Raw genomic sequence first — 27524 nt, 5'->3', positions numbered from 1 at the left:
TTTCAAGGATTGTTTCTCTGCTCTTCTCCTTTCTGCATTTTGATAGATATCTTCTGCTTTTCATCCGACTATTCCACCTGCAGGAGTACGGGAAGTGAGTGGCAGCGTCACTGCTCTCTCCGGGGCAGGACCGCGGCACCAAAGCGCATCATCTGTAGGGGGAGCACGGCACGGCCACAGCTCGGAGCTCCACAAGTTCAGCTGTGACATCTAAGGCTGTTCTACCAAGCTATGAAAAGCACAGGGTTTTTTCCCAAAGTTTATGATTTTCTGACGTTAGCTGTTTTTTCATAGAATTGGCCTGCTCATGACACAAAGGGCATCCATCCATCTACTAAAGGTTTAATCTCCAGATAGGGCTAATACAAATTTTATAAAAAGGTCACTACAATTTTCAGCACAGATTAAATATTAATTCCTGGCCTAAGTTTACAGAAATATGGCTACATTGTTCAAATATGGCAAAGGAAAATAATAAATGTATGCTATTTCCTATACATGGAGGGAGTTCAGAAGAGTTCTAAGAAACCACATGTTAGACTGTGCAAGAGACTAATCCCGAGCTGTGCCATCAGACCCACCTAGAAGAATAAGAACAAATAATGCAAGATACATTTGTAAATAAGAGAGGATGCTGAAAATAAGAGCTCATAATTTATAATATTACACTCACTTTAAACCAAATCTTACCAGGAGATTTTATCTAAAAAAAATTCTCCAAAATGCATATATTTGTAATCTTGTATTTAATATTTGTAAGTTTTAAAATGATCTTTATTCATTAAGAGAGATTGAACAATGCTTACAACAACAACACTGGAAAAAAAATCTAAAAATAGATAAACTATTGTGATATTAATTGCTCACTCCAGTTCCTGCTTTTGTGGCTCCTGCACATACCTCTGTAGGAGGAATAACCCAGTTTTCTGAATACAAAATGTCTTAATACTCATCTTAGAAAACAAGAGTAATATTTTGCTATCTACATGAATTTTTCATTATTGCTTATGTTTATACTGCAGCATTGCTTGCAATTCCAAACTAAGTGTACTGCAGAATTTTTCATAGTTGGATGTGTAATGTTACAATTTGCCCATTGGCTTTACAGTTACTACATCTTAAAAACCAAGGACATTTTTCAGAATACAAAAATCTAGTATATTTTGAATTCACTATGGATAATATATTGATATTTATGACAAAACTTCGGCATCACTGAGGTTAGTCAATCACCTTCAGAACAAAGATACCCTGAAACAGATTGCAAGTGTTTATAATATATACATACCCATGTACACAGCCAGGGATCTAAATGTATTGCATGTACATTTGTACACTTATCTAGGAGGACTCATGCCTTAACCTTTGCTTCCCTGTTTCTATATTCCCATCAAAACAAGCTTTTTGATACAGAAGTGCCACCTGTAGGCAATCCTGAAGCACGCTCAGGTGCAGCCGTGTGCCAGTTGGGGTGCTGAGCTGCCTCTCACATCCCCAAGGCTGGTGCCCCCTTCGCAAACTCAGCCATGTGTTGAGGAAGCAACGACCCTGTGTGATGGTGGATCTGAACTAACCTTCAGGAGGGTTAATTTGCAAAGACACCTCTACAGAGAAGTTGTTGGTTTTCACTGAAGCCTAATCAAAAAGAAACGAAAATTGAAAATACTACTTTTTCCTTTTCCTTGTTTGTATTACATTATTCCATAGAAATTAAGCAGTCCTTAACTATAGTGTGTTGAACCAAGTAGAGTTTGCCATGATTAACATGGAGTACTTCACTACAATTAATTAGGGTCCACAAATACGAAGCATTGCATAATTTATCTATTTTTATTCATCTCTTGCATTCATAAAAAGAAATCTGTGGAAAAGTGTTTTAACAAAAGAACTGTTTGATCACTACTATAAACACGGTCCTGTTTCCTGGCAGTGGGTTAGGCATGAGAGGATTAAAAAACCAATGAATTCTAATGTAGCTCTAAAAATAATAACTGAGTCCTATCAATACCTTGTCATTTTCTTTAATATTTTAAGAAAAATAAAGAGCTTTCAAAAATTCAGCTTTTTAAACCTTAAGCCTGCCTAGGGGGAAAAAAAGTGAAGTATTTAATCACAATTTGCAAAAGGAACAGAGAAAACTGGTCTGACTGTTTCTAAAACCATTACTTTGAACAGTTATGCCCAAAAAACCACTCACAATAAGGAAAGAGTTTCATGGATTCAACTGTACCAATCATTGATACAGTATCTCCCTTCCTTGGTGACAAATTCCACACCCAAAGCACATTTTGCGTCCAAAAATGACAAGTTATTTTTAATAATTGGATGTGAAATGACAGAATAGGAATCATCTGGTATATGAACACAAATTATATGCCACTCTAGAAGAAAATATTTTTCCATTGTTTGACAGTCAGTGACTGTCTAGTTCTGTCAGTCATAGCTGTGCACAAACGACATGCCTCTCCTGTACCCCAGTCAGCCGTCAGTGTCGCTTCGAGCACGTACACTTGTTTTGACTGTCCCTCATCACCACCTGACATTTATCTGCTTGCTTCGACACACACAGGCTTTCATATCAGAGCCAGCAACTCTAAAACCAAACTACATCTGTTTGACGGTCTAGCTGTGCCTTCCGGGGCACGGACCGACGGACGGACGGACTGCCGCTGTCCCCAGGGCACTGCGGTCTCCCGCGGCTGTGCGGGCGCAAGGCGCGGCGCGGCAGGGAAGGTGGCAGGAACGCGGCAGGGCAGGCGGGCAGGGAGAGCGGGCAGGGAGGGCAGGCAGGGCAGGCGGGCAGGAAAGGCGACAGGGTCCAGGGCCCGGGCCGCCGGCGTGGTGCTGTCCGCGGTGCTGAACGGCCTCCCGCTCTGTCTCCCCCCCAGCCGCATCTTGGGAGCCCCAGCCTCGCTCCACTCGCCGCCTCATCTTTCGCACGAGCAACCGGCAACAAGTCTGGCCGCTTGCCCACGCCAGCCAGCACAGTCGCCCGTGTGTCCTAAGCACGGAAATTGCCCTACAATACAAAGGAGTTCGGAGACCGCGGGCAACAAAACCGCGCCGGGGCCCCCAGCCCATCCCCAGCTTCGGACTCTCCGCAGCGCGGGCTCTGGCTCTCCTTGCTGCCTCTCCCAGAACAAGCCCCAGCGTCCATTCCTGGCAGGGGCAGGGTTGTGCAGCAGGATCGCCCGGGGTAATCGCACTGCAACGCCAGGCACGGCTCAGGGAGCGGCAGGTTTCCCTCCCTTCCCTCCAGCAAGGTGCAACCTTCTCTTTCTTTTGTTCTCAATGGCAGAGGGTAGCAGCGGCGGCGGGAGGGTGGGGAGCAATTGCACCTACAAATTCGTGGGGGATAACAAAGGACCATACGCCGCGCGGATTAATTTGCATTAGCATCTATGAGGGCAGCAGCATTTTACGTCTGCAGGGATTAGCCGCGCCGAGCCCGGGCTTACCGTCCCTATCGCAGAGCTGAATCGCCTCCAGGCTCAGGTTCTTGATCACCTCCTCGCAGGGGCTCGTGGGGCTGCTCATGGTGTGCGCCAGGCGCGGAGCCTCCATCGCGCCCCTCGCCGCTGCCTGCTGTGCTCGGCCGGGCGCTGGGCTGGAGCGGGCGGGCTGTGAGGAGCAGCGGCAGCGCTTCCCGGCGCCGCCCGGCTCGGCTGAGAGCGCTCGGCGGAGGAGGCGGGCGGGGAGCGGATTTGTCACCGCAGCGAGCCGGGGAGGGGGCAGCAGCGAGGCGGGCGCCCGGCGCGCCCCGAGAGCCGCGTTTAAAGGGGCCGCCGCCGCGCCTCGGAGCGGTCCCTTCCCCCTCCGCTCCTTATGTAACGGCGGCTGCGCCTCCACGGGAAGCTCCCGGCATGTCCAGTCCCTCCGGGTCAGGCGTCGCTGGGCACCGACCCTGCCAAGGGCCGGTCTGGACCGCACCCGGCCGACCGCGGGCACAGCTGCCCACCGCCGCGGCGCGGCTTGCTGCCAGGTTATGCCACAACCCAAGGAGAGCCTTCCCAAACCCAGCGTTACCGACTTCCCCTTCCATAAACACACAGCCCACCGCGACCGCTGAGAGCAATCACACCGAACTGCAAGGGCTGCGGGAGTCCACTCTGTTCCTTCGATTATGCAAGAATTTGCAGAAAGAAATATTAGCTGGCTGTAGATTTATAAACCAAGAAAACCCGGCAGGAGGTTAGGGATGGCAGGAGAGGGTGCAGGAATGAGCCATTTCTGGCTACCTGCCCTGCACACTTCACACCTGCCCTTTATGTGGGAAAGAAAAATAACCCGCTCTGTACTGGTGCTATCTGTACCAAGCTTTGTTAAAAACTACTTATCAGTTCACAGTTTCAGGAACAAGAATGGGGCCAGAAAAGGAGAAAATGTGTATAAAGAGTAATAGAATAAATTAAACTTGGGTATCACTGCACCATCATCAGGTGTGACAGCTCAGGTTCCTCCCACCACAGGCTCGAGAAAGGAGCAGCATCTCGGCCTTAGGGGCTGCAGGGGGGCAGCACTTTCTCCAGGTCACGGACTGACCACACATTACAACAAGCATTCCCAGCACCAATTTATTGTTTCACCAAACCCAAACTGACACCAATTGGCCCTGATCTTGAGACACCAGCAGCGGCTGCTTTGAGAAACGGTAGTTCATTGCACACAGGCCCCCAGCCAGCTCGAGGCTGTGATGTTTCTTGGTCAGTACTGCATGGCAGCAAGTCCAGAGAGTCCCTAGAGCTCCCATTTCTCTTTCTGTACCCCAAGACCACCCAGTCTCCTCAGTCCTCACTGATCTGACACAGTAGTAAGCTCCATGCACAGCCAGATGTCTGTCACTCAGAGGTGGCTTTCCACTGGACTTGGGGATTATTCCATTCTTTATGATGGCTTCTAGGGACACCAGTCTCAGGAAATGAGCTCTGATGTTACCTTTCACTGAGTACCACCACCAAGTGCTGCAGTCTGGGAGCACAGAACAAATTTTAGGAGCCCAGACTCCTCTGGCACCTTCAGAAACCTGTAGTGCAACATGGGGAGAAAGTGCTGTGCTGAGCACCCTTGTAGCACTGTCTACTCTTTATACACACACCTCTCCCTGCTTTCTTGTTCATCTTTTATTTCTTGTCTTCTCTTTGTCTCTCTGCTGTTTTTCAACACGACGGAAAATGTGTGCAGAGGGGTCAGGCAGAGGAGAAATGGAATGAGTGGGAAGGGAACCTAAAGGAAAAGAAAATTAAAAGGAAGCAATAGCAGGGAGAGAGAGTATGAGTCAATGGGGAGGTGGGAAGAGAGAGAAATATATGAATGAATGCACAGACAGAATGAGGACAAATGTAGAATCAGAGAGGAAAGAAATGAAAGTGGGTGAGACTGCATTCATCAGGTTTTAATTTTGTCTCTGACAAGCACTAATTCCCTGCACAGAAGCAAAACCTTTCTCCTTGATATTGCAACTGTTCTTAGCACACAGTCATCTTCCACGTAAGGCTGGAAAATTTCTTTCTCTGAAGATGGTGTATTTAGTCTCTCGGCCTTATGTTCCACATTCATTCCTTTCCACAACGTGGCAGACGCTTTAGCAACTCACATAATCTTGTTACTTCTTTGCTGTGACATTATATAAAGTCCATTGGAAACAGACTCTGTTCTTGAATACTGAGAGAATTCCCATTTTATTCTCTCTGCCCCTATTTCATACACCTTTCTCTCCTCTTTTTCTTATTTTATGCAACTGAAATCAGGTTTTTAAGAATGGATGGATTTTGCATATCTCTTTGAAAGCAGACAGCTTGGGGAGGGTGTTCCCAATCCTCAAAGCCCTCTCATTTCTCAGCTGCCTTGTAACAATAACCCCTGGCTGAGCTGCATCTATTTCTCTCCTCTCCCCCCCACCCCCCCCATGCTGTTTTTGTTTCTTTTTTTCTTTTTTTAAGAAAAGACTGGCTAAATCTCCAAATACTGTCAGATTTCACTGTAAGAGTAGAACAGAAAAACCTTTGCCTCAGCGCCACTTTTCTAAGGCTGGACCTGCCTGAGACAGCATTTTGCAGAGTCACACTTCAGACTTCATGATTTTTTCAGCCTATCACTACTCCCATCACCTGGGCGAGGGATCAACACTTTTTAAGGTTCAAATTACTCCCAAATGAGATTCCATGCAATCACTTGGCAATGAATTTAGTCTCTGGCATTTCAGTCTCAAAGCACACAATACTCTCATGATGTTTTTCTTACCTGAAAGAACTGTACTCTGCTTGTCTTAACAAGGAATAGCATTGTCTGAGGCACAAGTTATGTTTGTGCTAGAGGATGACAGTCTCAGCATATAATCAGAAAGTGTATTCTGTGACAGATTATCCCTGACAGTGTTTAGCAAAAAATGTCACATATCACAAATATGGGTCAACATTATGTAATGGAAAGTCTGCCAATGGCAGCACGACATTAGAGACAGCAGAGGGTCATGTGTTTAGAACTGCAAAAGTTTGCAAAGAATTTGCCATAACAGCAACCTTTCACACTTTCAACACTTAGATAAATAGAATTTTACCAACTTCTGTACTTCAACAAGGGGGTGTGTGTCACTACAGCAACCTCACATAAGGAGGGAGAAGCAGCATTTTCTAGCATGATACACACACCAGGACACGTGAGCTGTGACACACAGCTCTTGCCTGGCTAAGTTCAACAATCTCGGCTCTCATGCCCTAGCCTGGCACTCACAGTCCCCCAGGTAGGTCACCAGGATCTGCTGCAGGGCTACCACTCTACAGCAGAGAGGCTACCAGCCAGCAGGAAAAACTGTGGCTTCTTTGCTAAAAGCCACAACCTAATTGAAGCCATAAAAGCAAGAGGAAAAGGTGCTGTGTGATCCTTTCCTTGCCACAAAGAAAACCCCACACACTATTACAAAGTTCTGTCCCACCTGTTTCACTCAATTTTGGGAAAACTGCTCTGCAGAGCACAGCACAGAGCTGGGCAACCCCATTCTTACTATTTGAAAATGCTTTTGTATTTCATTGTAGCAGGTTTTAATCTGCAAGTTATAAAAGAAGCCTCCTTTCTCAGACTTCAGCAAGGCCGAGAGTTCCAGCTCTTCTTTCCCACTTGGGAATAGAAAAAGACTTGTGTTATTGCTCAGTGGACTGTACAAGCAGAAGGCAAAAAGGCTACAGACATGGTTTTCAGGAAAGAAAAACAAGGAAGGAAATGAATTTTTTCTTTCTATTAATATGTCACTTTTGAGGAGAAAAGCAAAATATTAAAGGATGGATAAACAGAAGGGTCAAAACCAGTATTGAGCATTTTGGGTCAGTCCTAAAAGGCACATTGACTAAATTTAGCAAGTAGTCCCTGAAGTTTCATGGAAATGAATTCTGTACAATTTTGCAATTATTCTTTGTCTTTAATGGACATGCCAAATGTTTCAAGTCTGGAAAGGCACACACTTGAAAAGGATTCTATGCAAAATATTCTTGAAATACCATAGGACTGGAGTAAGATCCACACACTGGTAACAGAAAAATCAAAACAAAAAAGTCTTAAGACCCTAAGTGAAAGTTGTGACTGTGTGACACAATTTCCTGCGCTCAGACCCTCTGCAAAGGTAATAACTGCAGCCAGGCACCCTGACACCAAGTACAGCAGGGAGGCTCTCTTGGCAAGGTCTCTGTCTGCTCTTTGCTGCTTTGCTCTTGTTGGAGATGCTGGGAAGCCCTTGCTATTTCTGGGAGCTCTCCAGTGAGATGCTTGCAGTAGTTCTAACATGTCAAAATGTCTCTCCTTTCCTTTTAGGAAGGCTTAATTTCAGCAATTGCATTCAGCTCAGGCATTCAGGCTTCCCTTGCAAGGCCATAAAGCATAGTTTAAAACATCAAAGAGACAATTCTGAGGTAATTCTGTAACTTCTGGTGCCAGGGAACCTACTCATGAATCTGTAATTTCTTGTATAGTATGATGAGAAAATGGCTTCAGTGTAGGGAGAAGCTACTCTGCTACCCTGGTAAGAAGACAATCAGCCTGTGAAAAAGGCAACCCAGGGTATATGAGATAGAGATTCACTAAAGCACAGGCAATGCAAACAGGGTAGCCAAAGCCTGACTCTCTGCCAAGTATCCCCATACAGGAATTAGAGGGTGCCAATTACAGTTAATAGCAACCAGCCTCAAAGCAAACAAAAGGAGATGGTACTTTATGCAACTGATGTTAGAGTTGTGAGACCAAAGGACTCTGTCAGTGCTAGAAGATTTCATTAATTCAAGGAGAGGCTGAAAAAGTTCATGGAAAAGAAATCCTTTAGAGTTACTAAACCCTCAAGTGATGCAGGTTCTCTAAGCTGAAAATAGAGTGCAGGGAATAGTTACTCAAGGCTGCTGTTGCATGTGCTTGTCACGCTCTTCATCTTCTGCAAGCATTCATTTTTGGCCACTTTACTGGGCTGGGTAAATCCTTGTTTTGACCCAGGACAGTCATGGAAATGCCCTGGTATCTGAGCCTTCATTCCTCATCACCCGCCACCACCACATCGTCCTCATTCACAACAAACACTTCAGAGTACACAGTGCTCTGACTGTACCAGCTGAGTGTGCAAACCTCAGCCCAATCTAAGTAACATAAACAATTCAAAGGAAATGTTCCTCTCAGGTAAACAGAAACATACCAAGCAAATTATCGTTTTATTAATGCTACTGACAGTGCTGCTTTCTGAATTACGGGTTTCTGATCAGCTTTACAGAGTCTGAATAAGCATCTAAGAAAGGCAAATTCTTTCATAGACAAAAAAAGATATTTGTAGCTTCATAAAATTTATTTGTTGCCTAATGGGCACAGAGTCCTTAGTTAATGCTTAGCATTTTCACTTATTAATTTGGTTTTAAGTTTAGCCTCACTTTATTAGATCCAGAGTAACCACAGAGAACAACTAGAACCTTCTGTATTTCCTCTCTCCTCCGTGCTGTTAATCATTCTCCCAACTTTTGTAACAATTTTCATTTTTAATTAGTGCTTTATCCTTCAGATATTGGACCATATATTGACCTTTAAAGGATCCTACTGTCTGCTTATCCTTGACAATGCTGACTGCTATTCAGATTTACTTTCTGTCTACAGTTCAGTGGCCAGCCTGTGATATCTTTAAGTGAATTTTAGTCCCAGCTGACTTGTTTCGGCAATTTCCTTAAGATATTATATGGCACAGCATCAAATGCCTTTGTAAAGTCTTGATGCTTTTCTGTACTTGACTAATCCTCTGGCTTCATTATAAAAGATGGGGAGGGATAAACATTCTAATTGGTCTGGCTTGGTTTACTGCAGCACACCTGTGCCATAGCTGGATCTCATTACACTGTTCACCTCCATATGAATACATTTCCCCCTTCTGCTTTACTGTTTATAGTATTTATTTCAATTTGGAGCCATGCCTGTAAGACAATAGTTTCCATAGTTACTCTTAATTCAATTTTTAAAGACTTGTAGCATGCTGACACTTTATTAGTCTCCTGATACTTCTTCGATTCTCTGTGGGTTTTTTAGCAACTAGCTGTTCCAACAGTTCTTTAAATATCCAAAGGGACACCTCGGATGCATTTGTTCAAGTGATGAGATTTCATTATGTATTTCTTAGTTACTTTTCCCCAGCAGTTCATAATTACATCAATGATTTCTAAACCAAGCCATTATTTAAAGTTTAATCACCTTCCCAATAAACTTCATGGCAAAAGTCCAATTAGTTTTAGTGGGAATAAGAACTGGTCTCAAAATTTATCTTCTTGTTACAAATTAATTACAATTAATATTTTCTTGGTCAAGTCATTTTGTGTTATTGTGCCTTTAGGACTTATAACACAGTCTTTTCATATTATCTTTAACCTCTTGGCAGCTGTTTCACTGTATCCTCATGCTGTCCCTGTTTTTCTCATGTGTACTAAACTTGGACTATAAAAGCCTGTTTTGGTGGCTCTCCAGTTTTCTGTTTCCAGTGCAGTTCATGTTTTACTTTTACTTGCTTAAGTAGCCCACAGTGACCCATTCTCTCTTCAGTGCTTCCCATTTTCATTGAAACAAGACACATTTCTGTTGGTTTTCCATTACAGTATCTTCTCATGTTCTCCCAACTGCCCTTCATTTTTCCACAAAGCCTTTTGTGAACCTTTCTCAACTGATCCTATGAATGAGATTTTCCTCACAGAATGAAATCCAAACTCATCAAAGAAGACAGCCAAGATGAAGTTATAGTTCATTAGTAAAGTTAATGAAGTTCAAGTGACTAGTTCCTCAATGGCATCTACTGATTTTGTTTTTTTATAACTTTAGAGCTATAAGTGTTCTGTATAAGCACAAAAGATGGGATCTGGGTTGATGTTGCTGCTTTTGTACTATCATGATCTGAGGTACTGAGGCAAGACAGGAAAGACACCATTGTCTTATCCCCCACTGTTCCCATGAACACAGCTAATTAACTGCTCAGGAAACACAAGGAAAACTGTGCTAAGTGAATGAGAGAGGGAACATCAAGACATTCCCTCTCCTTGACTCAGGGCCTGGATGCATAGTGAGACTGGTCTTGGATTTCACTCACTTGACTCATAGTCACTTAATACAAGCTCTTATACTCTTTCAGGTCTATGATTATTTAAATATACGTGGTGGGTTGACCCAGGCTGGATGCCAGGTGCCCACCAAAGCCACTCTGGCACTGCCTTCTCAGCTCACATATTCTCACTCCTCTCTTCCCTGGCCACAGTTCCTTCTGCCCAGTAACATTTTTTCTTCTTGAATATGTTATCACAGTGGTGTTTCCATCACATCTGATGGGCCTGGCTTTGGCCAGCAGTGGGTTCATCCTGGATCCACCTGGCATCATCTCTGTTGGACATGGGGGAAGCTTCTGGCAGCTTTTTAGAGAAACCCCCCCTATAGCCATTCCTGTCCCCCTGCCCTCCAGAACCTTGCCATGCAGACCCAATGCAGTATGTGACCCACAATTAGAATTTCAAAAGGAAATATATCAGAAACAGCAATTAGGAGCTGTGTTTTCCATGGTTTTGCTCTTGTAGGAATCCATGTCCATTTAGCACCCACATACAGGTAGATTGATTAAAGAGAGTAGAGTATACAAACAGAAAATAGTGACCATTGGTTTATAGCACTGCTTCTTTAACAACATTAACAACCATTTTAATTAAAGCATATTCTGATCAGAATTATGTCTTGCCACTGTTACTTGTGTTCTGAACATATTTCAGCCCTGCAGAAAGTTATTTATTGACAGTAGAGCAATCCTTGCAAATTTCCAGTTGCTGTACACACTGCCCTGGAGTGCTTGAAGTCGGTGGAGGGATTGTGGCATTCTGTGAGCCTCAAAAATCCTAGAACTGACTCCAAAGTCTGTTAGTGACTGATACACTGCTCCTGCTTCTTAAACCAGGTTGCACAGGAGGATAATTGCAAAGGCCATCTTTAGCCTGAGGAGTTTATTTGCCTTAGGATCTTTCAACAATCAGTGGAGAATGAAAAACCCCTCACCTGTGTCACAAAAGGAGTTCATTGTAGGTGCTTGGAGTTGCCCTAAAGGAAATACTCTCTTGAATCTACAGGAAGCTGAGGGAGAAAATCATTTTAAGGCTAAAATTAGTCTTTGTGAAAGCCCCCTAAATTATTCTGTTTGCAACAGCCATCTCTGGTAACATGAAATGTATTCTGAAATGAGAAATGAGAATGGCAAACAAATATGGCAAAACTCTCTCTTGAGTTAACAGCAGCTCCTCAGCTCCTTGTCCAAGTTCAGGGGGCTTAATGTACACGTGCTGACAGGGACAGTGCTGGCTGCAAAGCAGAACAAGTGGTCATTTATCCAGGCACAGCTGTTGCCTCATGACAGAGGTCTGACAGTGGCTCCTGTGTGATGGAACGGGGGTCTGTGCTCAGACTTGTCCGATTGCTGCTTATCCGGGACCTGCTGCACTCACATCAATTGCCCATCATCTGTAAATTTTTTCCTCTAATTCCCTCTATTTTTCCATGTTTACTGCTAACCACATATCTTACATGAGCTTTTTATACCAAATTTACCAGAGTTATTTATCTAATTTTTCCTTTTAATACCAGTATTTGTCTTCTTCTTGATTCTCTCTGTTTTAATTTTGATCCATTTTCAGTCTAACCTCACCTACTCCCATCTGACTCAGGACCAGTTTCTGGTTAATACCGTTACACATAAATTCAATGTAGCCACTGAGAGTACTTTTCTGGGTTCACTCACATGACATCCATATGGTCATCTCTGGATTAAGGAGAGAATAGCCAAAAACAACCCAAAAAATTGCTTTCTGAGTTGAAGTAGTTTTATTTAGTGAAATTAAGTTCTATCAGTTTTGCATAGCAAAGTTTTAGTAGCTACAGGGGTGGCTTCTGTAAGAAGCTGCTGGACGCTTCCCCCATGCCCAATGGAGCCAAGGCCAGCTGGTTCCAAGGTGGACCCACTGCTGGCCAAGGCCAAGCCCATCCATGATGGTGGTGGTGCCTGTGGGATAACAGATTTAAGAAAAAGGAAGAAACTGCTGTTCAATAACCATCAGAAGTGAGAATACATGAGAGAAGCAACCTTGCAGACACCAGGGTCAGTGGAGAAGGAGGGGGAGAAGGTGCTCCAGGTGCTGGAGCAGAGACTTCCCTGCAGCCTATGGGAAGGACTCAGCATTGGAAAAGTTCATGGGGGACTGTTTTCCATGGGAGGGACCCCATGATAGAGCAGAGTGTGAGTTCTCCCCTTGAGAAGGATGGAGCAATACAGAAAACATGTGATGAACTGACTATAACCCCTATTCCTCTGAGTCACTGGTTGGGGAGGAGGTAGAGAAAGTCAGGAGTAAAGTTAAGCTGGGAAAGAGATAGGAAGGCGTTTTAAGGTTTAGTTTTTGTTTCTCATCTTACTCTGATTTGATTCGTAGTATATTGAGCTAATTTCCCCAAGTTGGGTCCATTTTGCCCATGACAGTAATTGCTGAGTGATCTGTACCTGCCCTGATCTTGACCCACAAGCCTTTCATTACATTTTCTCTCCCCTGCCCAGATGAGGAGGCAGTGGCAGAGTGGCTTTGCTGGGCACCTGCTACCCAGCCTGGGTCAACCCACCACATGCATTTTGTGGTCTCCTGTCCTTCTCAAGCTATTTACAGTAGCTGCCACTAGACAAGAAAGTTGTCTGTATGGATCTTATCAGTCTCATATTACTTGTCATGCTGTGGATGTAAAAATTTGTGCATACTTAGTAACAGAAATCTTTTACAATATCAGATCAAGCACAGCAACAGAAGTAAGGGTGCATATTTTAAATGCCAGTTCTCTAGATTAGCCTTTCTGTTTTGTGTGGGCAATAGCTACACTACTGTAGTTTATTTCCTTATATTTTTAGAACACTCATTACTCTTTTAAACATATTTTATAGCTGTGGCTCCATCAAATTAATTTAGAGGTTTCACCAGCCTAGTTACACACACATCTACAGTGACACAGCAATTGCCATACAAAAACTGAGCACAACCCCCCTTAATTTCTGTGCACCACTAAACTGCTCCTGCCAGCAATGAATTAGACCTGGTATTAAGGCAGTACTGTGTGTATTTCTGGAGCAGAGCCAAAAATTCATTTATAGTAAAATCTCTAGAAACTTATTACTACATATGTGTTTGCATTCATAAAATTTATTCTAGCAAAGTTATTCAGAAAAGGCAGATATGGCACAGAATAAGCCTAAGCAGAGATGGAAAACTGAAATTCTTTATCACCAACCAAGGACTATTCCCCTTTGCCCATTAGTGCAATAGAAATGACTGCCACTGATACTAAATTATATCCAAATCCTCCATTCTCTGCAGAGTTTGAGGCCTAAGCAAAAATCCTCTATAACAGGTTTTTTACCATTTTTCTTGAAGTTGAGTAATATATCACTATAAACTAGGTGAAGCAAATGAAGCATAAATCAAACTAAGTTCAAGAGTTAATGAGATTAGCAGCTATCAGATCCATAGGCTACCCATAGCCTGACCACTAAGGCTTATGCCCTCAGGAGTTAATTACACACCTATCACAAACACCCAAAATGCACATGACTGGCCTCTACCTGAATTGCAAGCAAACCTTCTTGCTGCTGACACAGGAGCAATGATGTCCAACAAAAATGTGACAGCAAATAACTCAGGGACAAAACAAGGAAGGTACTCCTGAGTTGTCTTCTGGGCTTCCTCCCATGTTTAGGAGGTATAAGGGATGCTTACTGACAAATAAGACAAAAACTGGAAAGCCCATCTATGAAAGCAGAAGTTGGTCTCCCCACTCCTCTACCAGGTAGTTCAAAACTCCCTTCTTACTTAACACTTGCAAAAGACAATTTAAAAAAACCCCAAACAAACAAACAAAAAACCCCAAACCCCCAAAAAAACCCAGTGATCATGATGGCTAACATGGGGAAAAACAAGCTCTCTGGGTCTTAGTTTTATTTTAGTGCAGTGCTTCTGCAGTTGAAACCATGCCATGGAGCACCCTCGAGGACAGCTGCTCTCAGTGAGCACTATGAAATAGCAGAAGTTTGGACAAAGGTGTTCACTCCCCACATGTGGCTGTTTGATTGCAGAAGGCAAATACCAACAGGTGACCAGAGTGTCAATAAAGAAATGAAAGCAAGCAGTGGAATTAGACTACAGTCAATTTGAGAGTTTCAGCACTCATTAAAATGACTGCCTGACAGCACTGTCTAAATGGAAATATTATGCAAACTGTGAATTCAAACCTTCTTCCTGTGTCTTGCTGTGAAAAACACTTTATCAACAAATACATCCATATTGCAATAGATCATGCAGCCAACTTTAGAGAGAACATATAGTCATGTCCCTGTTTTCTCATTTTCGGTTTCTCCACCCTCTCTAGGGATGGTGGTCTGAACTCCTTTTACTGTCAAACTCTCTGTGACCTCACCAGAAAATTGCTCATCTCCAAACACAGCTGAGCAGAGCAGGCAGCTGCCTCTGCTTGAGTCAGCTGTTCCCAAACAGAGGTTGCAATCCCACAGGCAGGCAACTGAGAGCAGGGTCAGTTCTCCAGCCTATTGTGTGGTGCTTCCACAGGCTGTGGGAGCAAAAGCTTTGCTACAACAATGATCGTGGCTATCTCCTTTCACTGCTTTTAAATTGTTTTCCCCTCTTCCTCCCCCTCAGCTAGCCATGGAGTCTTATTACTGCTTGATCCATCTGAACCCTAGGGCAAAGTTTTCGGCACTGGGCACAGTCCTGCAGAGAGAGTTTTGTATGAATTATAAAGTCAGGGCATTCAAACAGTACATCAATTCGCTTCCCACAGGCTGTCTTCATGAATGCTTATTCATCTTGAAATGATGGTACACTAAGAAGTCACTTAAGCTCTTAAGCTTTCCTGATCTCATGTCACAACTTCGAGAAAAACCAAAAGGGAGAATGTTTGAAAAAAACATAAAAACAAAGCCTGTAGTGAGAAGAATTTCTGTTGCTGCAACTGCTGCTAAATAAAGAGATCACTCCCTGCACAGATGAAGCCTAACAGTGTGTTCCACTTTGTAGCTCATAACAACTTTGATTCAGTCATTTCTGTTACCAAAAGATTATTTCTGTCATGTCCTCCTTGTTTTGGGACAGTGGACAAACAGAAAAGCCCATCCCAGAGACTGTAAAGGAGGAGAAGTAAATAGCAAGGGGATCTCCCCCTGCTTCCACAGGGAGAGGGCTGGAGGCTATTTCTGACACATTCTCATTCTGGGAGAGACATCTTGAAAATGATTTTTTAGCCTGTCATTACATTTAGCAGTGTTGTTAGCCATTTCAAAGATAACATTACCACACTGTACACTTCCAATAAGGCAACAGATTTCTCACTGCCTTAGATCATGTCTTGCAGGCCTGCTGGAGATCAGAGGGGCTTGCACAGGGGAGCAACAGAGTGCAAGTCACTTGTAATGTTCTACCTGCTAACTAACAAGCAGACAAGTGCTGGCAGGCTGGCGGGAGCTGCGGGCACCCAGCACTTGCCGTGTCTCATTTCAGAAGCGTAGCATTGCTTGACTTTCTCTCATGCCCTCTGCCACACGCCAGCAAGCAAACAGGAGCACGGGAGCAGCTGACCACTCCTGGTGCCAAGGACTGTATGTGGTGGACTGTAACAGCCTGTGCTCGCCAGCACTTCTCAAAGAAAAGGAGAAGGCAGTGTTCCTCCAAGCCTCCTGTGAGGGCAGGGAAGGAAGGGGCAAGGAAACCTCCCCTGTCCTCTTTATTCGCCAGTGGGACCTAAGCAGAGCGAGCCAGATTTAGGAAAATGTATGAATATGAGACCATGGCAGCCTTTCCCCTTCCACACAACACAGCACCTGAAGGAGTGTGTGCTACAATGCCAGCTCTTGATGCAGAGCTCACACAGAGTGGAAAAGAGGGCAAGATGGAACACAGGAACCCCCTCTGCACTCTGGGGCTGTTTCTTCCCTTCCCAGGGCACCACACAATGCCTGAGACAGCCAAAGAACCACACATGTGGCAGAGGTGTTCTCAGCCTGAGGGAAAAGGCTAAAAGGAGAACAAGGGGCAAATAAAACCTGCCATTTCTGAGGCAGCACAGCACTGCCACAGGGATCAGCAGGCACATGGTGGTGATGCTCCTCTCCATGAGGACAGACCAGGGATATCAAGAGAAACCATAACTGTTAGGGGTCAAGAGATTCATCTTGTACATTCTGAGCACCCCCTCCCCACGCTGCCCAAGCACTGGGTCCACATGATCCCTCAGCAACAGCAGGGTGGTGCAGAGAATGGACTCCACACATTTGCATCATTCAGAGGCAGTTTGTCAATTGTTTGAGGACCTGTCCAGGTCAAGTTTGATTCTATTTTCAGAGCTGTGTAATGACTGGTGATGACATCTGCCCATGACTGGCAGCAAACATTGATGAGCACTGTGAATGACCAGTTTCCAAATGTACAGCCACGTGTCTCCTTTCTGCTCCAGGCAGCTGATAAAGATCCATTGATGGGAGTTGCTATTTAATATGGGAAATGATTTTGGAGATTACAGTTCTTCTCTTATGTAATGTTCTTACATAAGACTGAGAAAGAAATCACGTGAAGTGCAGAATTTGAACATCCAAACAGCAGTGGATCTGGAACTCAACTCAAGTGTTGCCATCCTGAAAGTCTTTTCTGACTATCCAAAGCTGATAAAAAGCCAATAGATATAAAATTAACTCTCTTATAGATCTACACAAGAAACATTTAAATAAGAGTTGCACCTCATCACAGAATCTTGTGTGATAATTCACTACCTGGTATTCACTAACCAGATGTTCAGTGAATGAAACGGGAGGTAACTAAGCAAATAAATTTTAATCCTAAGTAAAAGTAAAAAATAGCTGAACAAAAAGCTTCAAGAACTGGAGCTTAGAGACTGCAAATGAGTTCCTCCTCGTGTAGGTTTAGGTTGAGGAAAAACATGTTGTTCTTCCTCACCAGCTACCTCATAGTGACACAGGTGGTTAGACAGTTTTTGCATGATGATTTATGATTCTGGGCTGTGCTGCTTCATTCAAGCTCCTCATGTGCTCCATCAGCAGCTTCTGCTTAAGTGTTCTGCTTGTTGCTCCTGTTGCTCATTCCTCATAACTTCTGCTCATAGTAAAGACAGAGGGACTGACTTTAAATGCTTAAAATCTTGAGAGGGCAGAATGAAAAAAAAAAAGAGTAAGGAAGGGAATAGAAGCAAAAGTAGCAGAATGGATGGAAAATGCTGAGAGGCTCTTTTGTCCTTTTCATTCATATCGATTCCTGTCTGCTCTGTTCCTTTCCTTATCTTTCTTTGCTGTATCACGTGTCACACTGCAAGCTTTGGGAACATTGTGCTCAGAGAAAATGGCAAAAAGCCAACACACTCAGGACCTGAGCATGCCAGAGAGATGAACAATGTTCATGGGTGGAGGCTGTTTGTAGTAATGTGAGAATTTTCATACCTACAGAAGAAAGGTGAAAATCAGGAGATGGTTCATTCTGTCTTTACTTCTGAAGCACAGAGGGCTCATAGAGTGACAAAACTCAGTAAGTGATGGAGGCTTTTCACTGCATTTAGGTGAGATTTGTATCAGCTCTTAAGAGAGCTGAGAAAATACTGGGGAAAAAACCCACCAGCATTTGCTCAAAGTTTTTAATGAATTCAGTTCAGCTATGTTTGTCCTTCATAGACATTCTAATGAACAAATATGCTGGTGATGAGACTCACAGAAACTGAAATCATTATGCAGATTATTCAGTGAAGGATTTGGAATAATGCATTGATAAAGACTGAATTCGTAAAAGGCAAACAACTAAGGAAGTTTCACCTCTGCCCTGTTGCTACACTAGTTATAAACAAATGGGCTTATATCTGGGGGTTTTTGGTCCTATTCAAAAAGCTGTGATTCTGAAATTAGTTAATATTAAACTGTTTTTCCTGCTGGTCTTCATCAGCCTCTCAAATGGAAAACACAGCCTAAACATGCATATTTTATCAAAAACTTGTCAAATTTTTTCTGTTTGTACTTTTTTCCTTAAAATGCAAAATGATGTACATTTTCTTGGCAGTAAGATCAAGGCCAAACTGGCATTACAATGAAAAATCACAGGCATAATAAATCCAAACAGCATAGATGCATCCATCTTCCCTTAAGCCCTGCAGAATGACTCTGGCAGAATGTCCAGAAAGAGAGTAAGGAGGAAAACCCCAAGATTAGGGGTAGATGTATTGCATGTTCTTGCTTCATGGGGGAAACCCAGCAATAACATACTGATCATCTCTAGATACAGTTAATTAAGAAAATGAGACTTTCCCATATTTATTACTGAATTCCTAAATGTGAGCAGACCTGTGACTACAGTGGCTGGAGACATGAGCCCCACTGAGTTCTGTGCCTCTTGCTCTGTGCTGTTGCTGCACACACCAGCTGCAGGTCTCCTGCTCTGTGCCCACCAAGTGAATGAATCTGTTTGTGTCTCTCACTGGTGCTACAGCTGCCACCGAGTTCATCACACTTTAGACAGACTCCTCGAGGCAGTTCTGGAGACCACATTCTGGTAACCCACAATGTGCAGGTACATGACTGGAATTTCTAAAACAAGTGTTCTTTGTGGGGCAGATACTGACAGCAAAAAAACCCCCAGAAACAAAAAAAAAAACCCACAAACACACAATCCCCACACCCCCAAACCCCCAACCAAACTGCCCCATGTTTTTAAATCATTTTGCTGTCATCACACTGAGAAACACAGAGCCAGGGGGATCTGAAGAAGCTGACTTTCTGCTTGAAGGTATCTTTTCTATTCAAGATTTTCTATAAACTATATCTACAATTTTCATAATGTTCTGAGTGCTCCTCCTCCTTCCACTGGGTGTGTTGTTTTTAATCCTAAGCAGTAAAGTGGCTGTCTGGATCTCTTCATTTACTGTGACATTGGGTACTTAAGCCTAAGGCTCCAACATCTTTCCAAAGGTTGCACAGGGTGTCCCCGGTCTGATTCTGAAGACAAAATGCATCCAGGCATGCACTTCTGAGTTTCACTTATTTCTTGACCTGTGCTGACAATGTGCACTCTTTTTTCCTCCACTCCTAGGAGGGAGACATTCAGTCATCCAAATATTTCTTTTGGACACAAATAGAGCTTAGTTGCAAAAATAACTGGATGTATATGAACGGCAGAGCTTATTTATAACTGCTCTATTCCATATGTGATTGATTGCCTGTAGGAGGGACCTTCAGTGTGGCTGAGCTGTCTGTGTTGGAGGCAGTGACTGCAGAGCAGCATCCTTTGGTGGTCACCAGACAAAGGAGCTTTCTTAGTGCTCCTCTGTACGTGCCTCAGCAGATATTGTTATTTTAAAAGTCACTAACGCTGCTTATTAGAATTCTGAGGCAACATCTTTTCTGTGCTTCTGCAAAAACTTTGCTTTTTCTTTTGCACTGAAGTTGTTGTTTTTCCTCCTCCTCCTCCTCTCAACCCTCTTTAGCCAAGTTGCCTTTTAATTTGCTGACTGAATAACACAGCATATATGATGTCATTATTGTTTATTTATATATAACACCTATGTATTTTCCAAGTAAGGAATAGAGGGTAAGGAAAACTGTAAGGATGAAACCTCTTATGAAGCTTTCTAAGATAGAGATTATGTTCTTTCTTCCCAGAGTGATACCAAGAAGGAACTTCACTGACTTCAACACAAGGACTCGGCCCAAAGAGCCTCAGTGGACCAGGAGAGAAGGATTTTCACAGGATAACATTCTGCAGAGACCTAGAACTTGATGGCACTGTATTTTAACAGTTTATTTAAATTATTATTAATAATAATCATTAAAATTAATAATTAACTAATTTAGAGTAGGACACTTACTTTATACCTCTTATGACAGTATTTCAAGTATTTTCAAACTAAAACACCTTGAAAATATAAACAAATAATTTGGCAATGATCTGGAGTAATGCTTTAAATGCAGCAAACCCTGAATAAAGTAAAGGAATGAAGTTCTCTGAGTCTCCTTAGGAGGAACCCTGATGCTTTAAGAGATGTTCATGTGGATGTCTATTTCTAGACTTTGCTTCTAAGCTATCAAACATGTCCCAAAAATAACATTACCCCAAAGCACAGACTAGGTCAGAAGGGGACACTGGCAAACACCTTCACAATGTAGAGACCCTTCAGTTTCCCACTTGAGAGTAAATTGTTCCAGGCAGTTGTGAATATGCAACAAGAAATGCTGAAAACATTAATGATGGTTTACTCAGGTTTCATCTCTCTGCTAAATGTCCCACTGAGAATAGTAAAATATTGGATAACAGTGGATTACAATATCAGGAGTTTTAAAGTATTCAAACAGCGAATCCCTCTTGATTTAGTACCCAAACTCCAGAGAAGAACAGCACTAGCAGCATTTTGGAAAAGTGTTGGCACGGCGCATCATTTAGATATATTTTTACGTTCTGTGTTTTTATTTCATAATACTTGAAGTGACCACGGAGTTCTGAAAGGATGTACTTATAAAGAGTTGCAGGTTTTTCTTCATGTTTCTATGATCAAGAAATGAAAGTATGATCTTTACATGCTTTTTGTTCATCACAGAGTATAAAATCCCTCACGAACGGAGAAAAATTATTATGCAATCATAGAAATGATATACACCAAATTAGGTTGATTTATTTGGTTTTTAAATGTGAGAAAGGTAACTTCATTAGAAAATTATGCCAGCATATTTATAAGTAAAAAGGGACACAAAATCAAGTCTTGAAAATGCCCTTGCAGCCTATTTTGGAGCCAGCAGGCAAAGAATATCTTAGATCTGAAATAAATACTTCTAAAGATGGAAACTCAGCAGAAATGATTATCACCACAGTTCTATGCACTCAAGTGGGAAATACAGCTCCCAAACTTTGTCTTGATAGTGAACACACCATTATGGGCTGCAGCAGCACAGCCCATGAACAGAAGGGCAAAACCCTTGTGCACAGTTTAGACATAAATGCTGATTATGGAAGTCACCTAATCTTGTTGCTGAGTCTCCATAGCTGTGTGTTTCTGTACTGACTTAAACAATTTGTCCTCCAGCAGCCACTGCAGGACCCTGTTCCTTGGGAAGGAGGGGATGTATGACCTGTGTAACTGCAGGAAACCTTCTGCTCCCCTACAGCTAAAAGAATAGTTGTCTGCTGTATGTACTGTATACAAGTGCTCATTTTAATTAAGGTTTAATCTTCTCAATCTCTACACTAATCCTTGATTCTCTATAATAATATTCTCCCAGAAGACTCCAGGGTATTTTCTGGCATTGAACAAGTCTTAACTGCTGGGCTTGGTCTGATTTTATAGACTTCTGTATATCCAGCTTCATCTTTTATTTTCTGATAAATATGTAAGTCAGAAAAAACCCATCAATGTTTGAGCATTAATTGCATGATAATGGCAATTTATGGATGTGAGGAAGAGAAAAGGTGCCACTAGAGTGTGTGAAGTGGGCAGCTGGCACAGTAGCTTTTGCCAACATTTGCGTCAGTGTGGGAGTACAGCAATATGGTAGCTGTTATCATTGCACTCAATAAATGTGTCCTCATATGTGAAGACACGACTAGCCTTTTAGAGGGAGAAGCTGAGTATTCTCTGCATCCACGGCAGGAATTTATGTGCAATCCCAGCAAATCTGAGCAGGTCTTAATGGGTGCTTAAATACTCTATACATAAAATTGCTTTCTTGAAATCTAGAGCATAGGGGAACAGTGAAATAATAGTGAAATAATTCACACATTGAATTGTCCAGAGAAAAACAGTGTGGTGCCCAACATGGCCCTTTTTCTCAGCTGAGTCAGTCCTTAAGGCAAAACAGTCAAACCTGCTGATGTCCAGTGCACCTGATGATTGTTACTGTGTGACTTGGACTTCGTGTGCTATTTATGTGCACATCCACAAAAGGGAAACACTTCAGTTATTTCCAGCTTTTCCTGGTTTTGTTGTTGCTGCTAGAAATTAGAAGAATGTTATAATTATTCTTTTAACACCAAGGATATTATTTCTGTTCCACATGAATTTCATACATTTCATAACTATTGGAATTAAACAACAAAAATGATATTGTAGGTAAAAATTGGCACTAGACCTCAGAGGGGTATGTTTCTGTGACTATTTCTAGCCATGACATTACCTCCTGTGGATTTTCTATAATCCTTACATAACAATTCACTATATTATTTTAATTGGGAATAAAAGTCTGGTGTCATCTAGTCGTGTTCTGTTTTTCTTTGGCCATGATGCACCTCTCTGTGAACAGTGTGCCTACTCCTTTCTCCACCTTCTGCAAAGAGCTTCCTTTCCCTACCTCAGACCAGCACTCCTACTCTTCTGAGTGTTATCCTTACACAACCACTGATTTTGAGCGGCTCCCATAGCCCTATACTTATGCCATTCCCTTAGAAGAAAGTTCTGTATAATAAAAATTTATCATGACATCACCAGCTGAAACATCATCATTCTAAAGAGCCAAACCCACAGAGATTTTCAAGAAATTTTGTCTGTGAAACTTCAAAAAGCTTGATTTATGGATGCAAATAGCAGCTAACAGAACTGGAGCAAACTTGAAATATTTACTACAACACTTAACTTGATCTGTTAGTCTATTTCATTCAAAATGAGCACACTGGACTTAATAAGGTGATGCAAATCACTGATTATTTTTAAGACCTATGAAAATGCCCTGAGTTAATCAATTCCTCATTTTTATGTCTTTCTGCAGTGTCCACCAACATCTTGCTGCTGGCACGTGCAGGACCCACAGAGTAAGCACACTTTTTAACACTGGGGAGTTCTTAAGCAAATGCCACAACAGATCCTATCAAAGCACTAGTCAAACCAGCTAAAAAAATTAGGTAATTTTCCATTCAGTACTAGGGGTGTCTATTCACTCTCCAGTCAGCTGCCAAAATGAGGATTCTACCCACAGAACATTCCCTGTGCTTTCAGTTTTACATTCACAAAAACATATAGTCTTTTATGAAAGAATTTGGGGATGTGAGGTGGTGGAGGGAAAAATGACAGTCCTAAGTGACAGAGATATTTCAAACTAAAGTGACTTACTAAAGTGCTTTGGCTACTATGGTGGACAAAAATGCTCTTGCATGTATAGAAATTGTTTTATAGTTTCCAATGCAAATATAAGAAGGATCATTTACATTTTCTTACTGAAAAACTAATGACTTTTACATTCTCTAATAAAATACTTCCAATAAGCCTCATTAATATAGTTATTTACTTCATTCTTATTGGCATAAGCATGAAAATACCCAGTAGAAACTTTCTCCACCCTACATCTTAAGCCTAAAAGCTTGACAGAAATATCAAAGAGCATCATCCTCCACAGCAAAATTTAAAACTTAAAATTGCACCCTCTGAATGAGGATTATGATCTTGAAATGCTGCTCTGGAAGGTGAGACATGAGCAGGCTGATTTTTGCAGCAGGCAGCCAAAAACAGCTCAGGCAGAGGTGAGTGTAACTTTTCCCTGCCAGTGTGAGGTCAGTCCATCACCCGAGAGGAGTGAAGAGCTCATGGGGATGGGCCAGAGCCAGGGAGGACAGAGTAGGGAACACAACCACTCTGCAGAGTCACCACTTCCCTTCCAGCAGGAGACCAAGGCTGCATTGTAAGGCTGCCTCAACTGGATTTACCACTGAGGTGAAAGTAGAGTCTCATGTTGCCATCACCAGACTGGCTGAACAGCAAAGAAATTGCAGGATGAATCTGCTACTTGTTCTCTCCCATGGTGTTCCCAGTGTCCCGAGGAATGGGAGAGACCCCTGAGCCTGACTGTGTGCTCACACGTTCTCAGAGAAGGCTGAGATCCATCCCTGCACCTGCTGCTTCCAGCTCTGGCTTCTCTTTTCGAGCAGGTACTACCGAGGGAGTTGGGCCTGGCCTGCAGCCAGTCTGTGGGTGGAGGTGTGTCCTGTGTCCAGTGCTGTGTGGTTTGAGTGTTTGATAATGACAGGATAAGACTTAAGCCACGGCTGTACTGCCAGCTTGGGAATGTCTTCAGGGTGTCTTCCACATACCAAACAAGTCTCAGAAGAAATGTCAGCAGGGAAGTACTGTAAAGCATTAAAGGGAAATACTGTAAAGCTACATTTTGTATAGAAAGTACCCTGCCGTGACACACACAGTGGTAATTCGGGCAAGTTTTCTTAATCAAGGAGTAAATAATCTTGTATCAAAATAAGGACAACTGGAACTTAATACCCTACATAACTAACTTTCTAATAGGAATTGCAATGAAAAAAAATCAGTAAATCCAAGCACCCTGATTCATGTGTGATTCATGAAAATGGAAGGTGATATGCATGAAATTCATAAAGTCACAGAATGTTTTTTTTTTTTAGTGAGCCACTACTCTGGTGGAGCTTACAATCCTAAGGGGACCTGAAGCAGAACCACTGCAGCTGGACAGGAAAAGCACCTATTTCTTCCAATAAGTACCAACAGAAATAGTCTGACATCCCACTCAGTAGAATAGAGCATTTTGTACAAATATAAATAAATAAAACTCCACTCAGAAAACAAGCAACAAACAAACAAGTAAACCTTTATCCTTGAGCATCTGGCCAAAGGCATTCAAAACAAACCATATCTGAGCTTTGTCACATGCTAAAGAGCAGGTCTAGCCATCCCTTCAGAAGAGGGCACCATCTCTTACATCGTATTCCCAAACCACATACACGTACTCCTCTCCTCCAAAAATAAATTTTGCACAGTATTGATTTCATGGAAGTAGCCATATCCTTATGAACAGATGGGAAACCTGATGGACTGAGATGCAGTGAATCCCTTATTTGCAGATTTCAGGAAGGAAAATTCTGGTTTTGAAAGTACTTTTTAGGCAGTTTTCCAACTTCGTGGCTTAAGAGAAGATTAGCAATGTAGAACAATTCAATTGCATGTTTATAAATTCTGGAGACATGTGTGAACCAGACAAAAAAATGGAAGCAAAGTAAAAATTTAAGAAAAATGCATGTCAGATTTGTCTGCATAATGTGGATATTCCCACTGAAACTCCTCAGTCATTGCACACTCAGGAGTGCATCAAGCAATGGCTTGATTGTACAGTGAATTCTCCTTCTGCTCCCCATAGCATTAATACTTCCTACTTTCTGCCTATCTGAGCCTCTCATTGAATCCTATTTCTCCTGCAGGCAATGGATAATGTTCTTCTAAGCCCCTCCATCCTTGTTTCTCTGCTCTCTTTACCCCCTTCCTCTCCCAGCTCTTTTCTAGTTCCCTCTTTGCCCTGTTTCCAGTCTCCCTCTGCCCCAGGAGTGCTGTACCTCGTGCTCAGGATGCCTGATGGGATCCTTGCTTGAGGAGCCACCCTCGGTCCCGCTGGAGATGGAGCTTCTCCGTGGGCCCTTCCCCTCACCGAGGGCTCTGCACTGCCCGCCTGGTGCTCCTCCCCCGGCTCCTGCCAGTCCCCTCATTCAGGCACAGAGAAGAGAGGTTTTGTTGAAAGTTGTACTGGGACCTCATAAGGGAACAGTCCTGCCCACTCTGGCCACCAGCCAGACTCCACAGACACCTGAAGTGCAGGGTCAGTAGGAGTCCTGGGATAGGACTACTCCCATCCCAAAGTCAGATGGGCATGAGCTTGGAGTTCTGAAGGTAGCGTGCCCACCAAAACCCCTTTGCAGCCAGTGCTCCTGGTGACCTCCCCCTCAGTAATGTGCTCTCCCAGCACCAGAACTGGGGAGGGTGAGCAAGGCAGAGGAGGAGGTGGCTGCACAACCAGACTGCCCTGCTGCCGCTGTCATCGCATTTGCATTGCCGGGACATGATCTGGCTGCCTTTGTGTGGCCCTTTGGCAGCAGCTCAGCAGTGTTTCTGTGCCACTGCTCACATTGTACTGCAGGAGTATAAACACAGGCTTGTCCACAGCACTCTCAACAGCTCTGGAGGAAATCCACGATTGCCCAGTGTCAAATAGGCCACAGGAGCCGGGCCATTTTCTGTACACCCACTACTGTTCAGTCCTAATTCCCTGCTTCTTGTAGGAATGTGGAAGTTTGCTGGTATCAGAGAAATAGGACAAGGTAATATGATGGGATTACAATAAATATTCTCATTCAGAGCATGAAGCTACAAAATTGGCTTTAATGTTCCACTGTTTCCAAAGATACAGGCTGGACATTTCTCAAGACCACACCAAGATGCCACAGAGATAAATAAATGAGGTAGAAAATATGTAATATTTGAGGAGAAAAATAGACAGTTGCTAGTGTGAGGAGCAAAATTATTTAAAACCAGAAAAGACCATCTCAACCAACACTTTCTCCACACTAAAAATATTTAGAAGATAAAAGATGTTATCAAGGCTCTAGTCCCTCCTGTCCAATTTCTTTTGGACAGAGAGAATACTCCTGGAAAACATAAAAACAAGATCATTTGTCTACCTAAATGTTTTAATACCCTACTGCCAGGCACTGTGTAGGAGTTACTGGGCCATCACACTGACTTTGCCCCGATTTGCGTGACCACACGAACTTCAAGGTCTGAGAACATAAGAAAGAGATCAATAAAAATCAAGGTTGGTTCTCTAAGCATTGAGATCTCTGGACTGGAAAAATTGTCCCTGTACTTCCTAAACTTAACGCATGAACTTGAAACCTCATGGCCTTCCTTATTGAGTGTTCTGCCTCCTGCAGCTCCAACACAGGCACTGGTCTAGTCTGCCACAAACACTGGGGGTGTGACTTCCCCCAGGCCACGTTGCCTACAGACCAAGAGCTGATGTTGCTCCTACACTGAACTCTGTGGGAATTCCAGCACCTTTAACAGAAGCTGGTGTACAAGTTGCAGCCCCAAACCATGTTTTCTCCTTTCCTCTCTTAGCACTTAGGCAGAGCTGCTTTGCCTCCAAGGAAAGCCCTCCCTGGATGTAGAACCTGGGATCTAAGAGGGCGTAG

At 43.0% G+C, this 27524-nt stretch overlaps 1 protein-coding gene across 2 annotated transcripts in view; it reads right to left on the bottom strand.

Moving 5' to 3' along the window:
• Nucleotides 1-25996, bottom strand: part of PHYHIPL (phytanoyl-CoA 2-hydroxylase interacting protein like) — a 57841-nt gene extending 31845 nt beyond the window's left edge. Inside the window, exon 1 of one of the 2 annotated variants that reach the window (XM_071563170.1) lies at nucleotides 25893-25996. Coding sequence is in view for 1 of the 2 variants with exons in the window: in XM_071563168.1 (XP_071419269.1) it covers nucleotides 3459-3564 (106 nt within the window). In the remaining variant the exon portion in view is untranslated. Of the gene's footprint in view, nucleotides 1-3458; nucleotides 3725-25892 lie in introns of those variants that run through there. The other variant, XM_071563168.1, reaches the window with a different exon arrangement.
• Between the last annotated feature and the right edge of the window lie 1528 nt (nucleotides 25997-27524).

This window comes from Pithys albifrons, chromosome 9 (genome assembly GCF_047495875.1).
Source record: "Pithys albifrons albifrons isolate INPA30051 chromosome 9, PitAlb_v1, whole genome shotgun sequence".
In the NCBI taxonomy this organism is placed as follows: Eukaryota; Metazoa; Chordata; class Aves; order Passeriformes; family Thamnophilidae; genus Pithys; species Pithys albifrons.
Note: the sequence above shows the minus strand (reverse complement) of the source record. Positions and strands in the feature narration are given on the sequence as shown.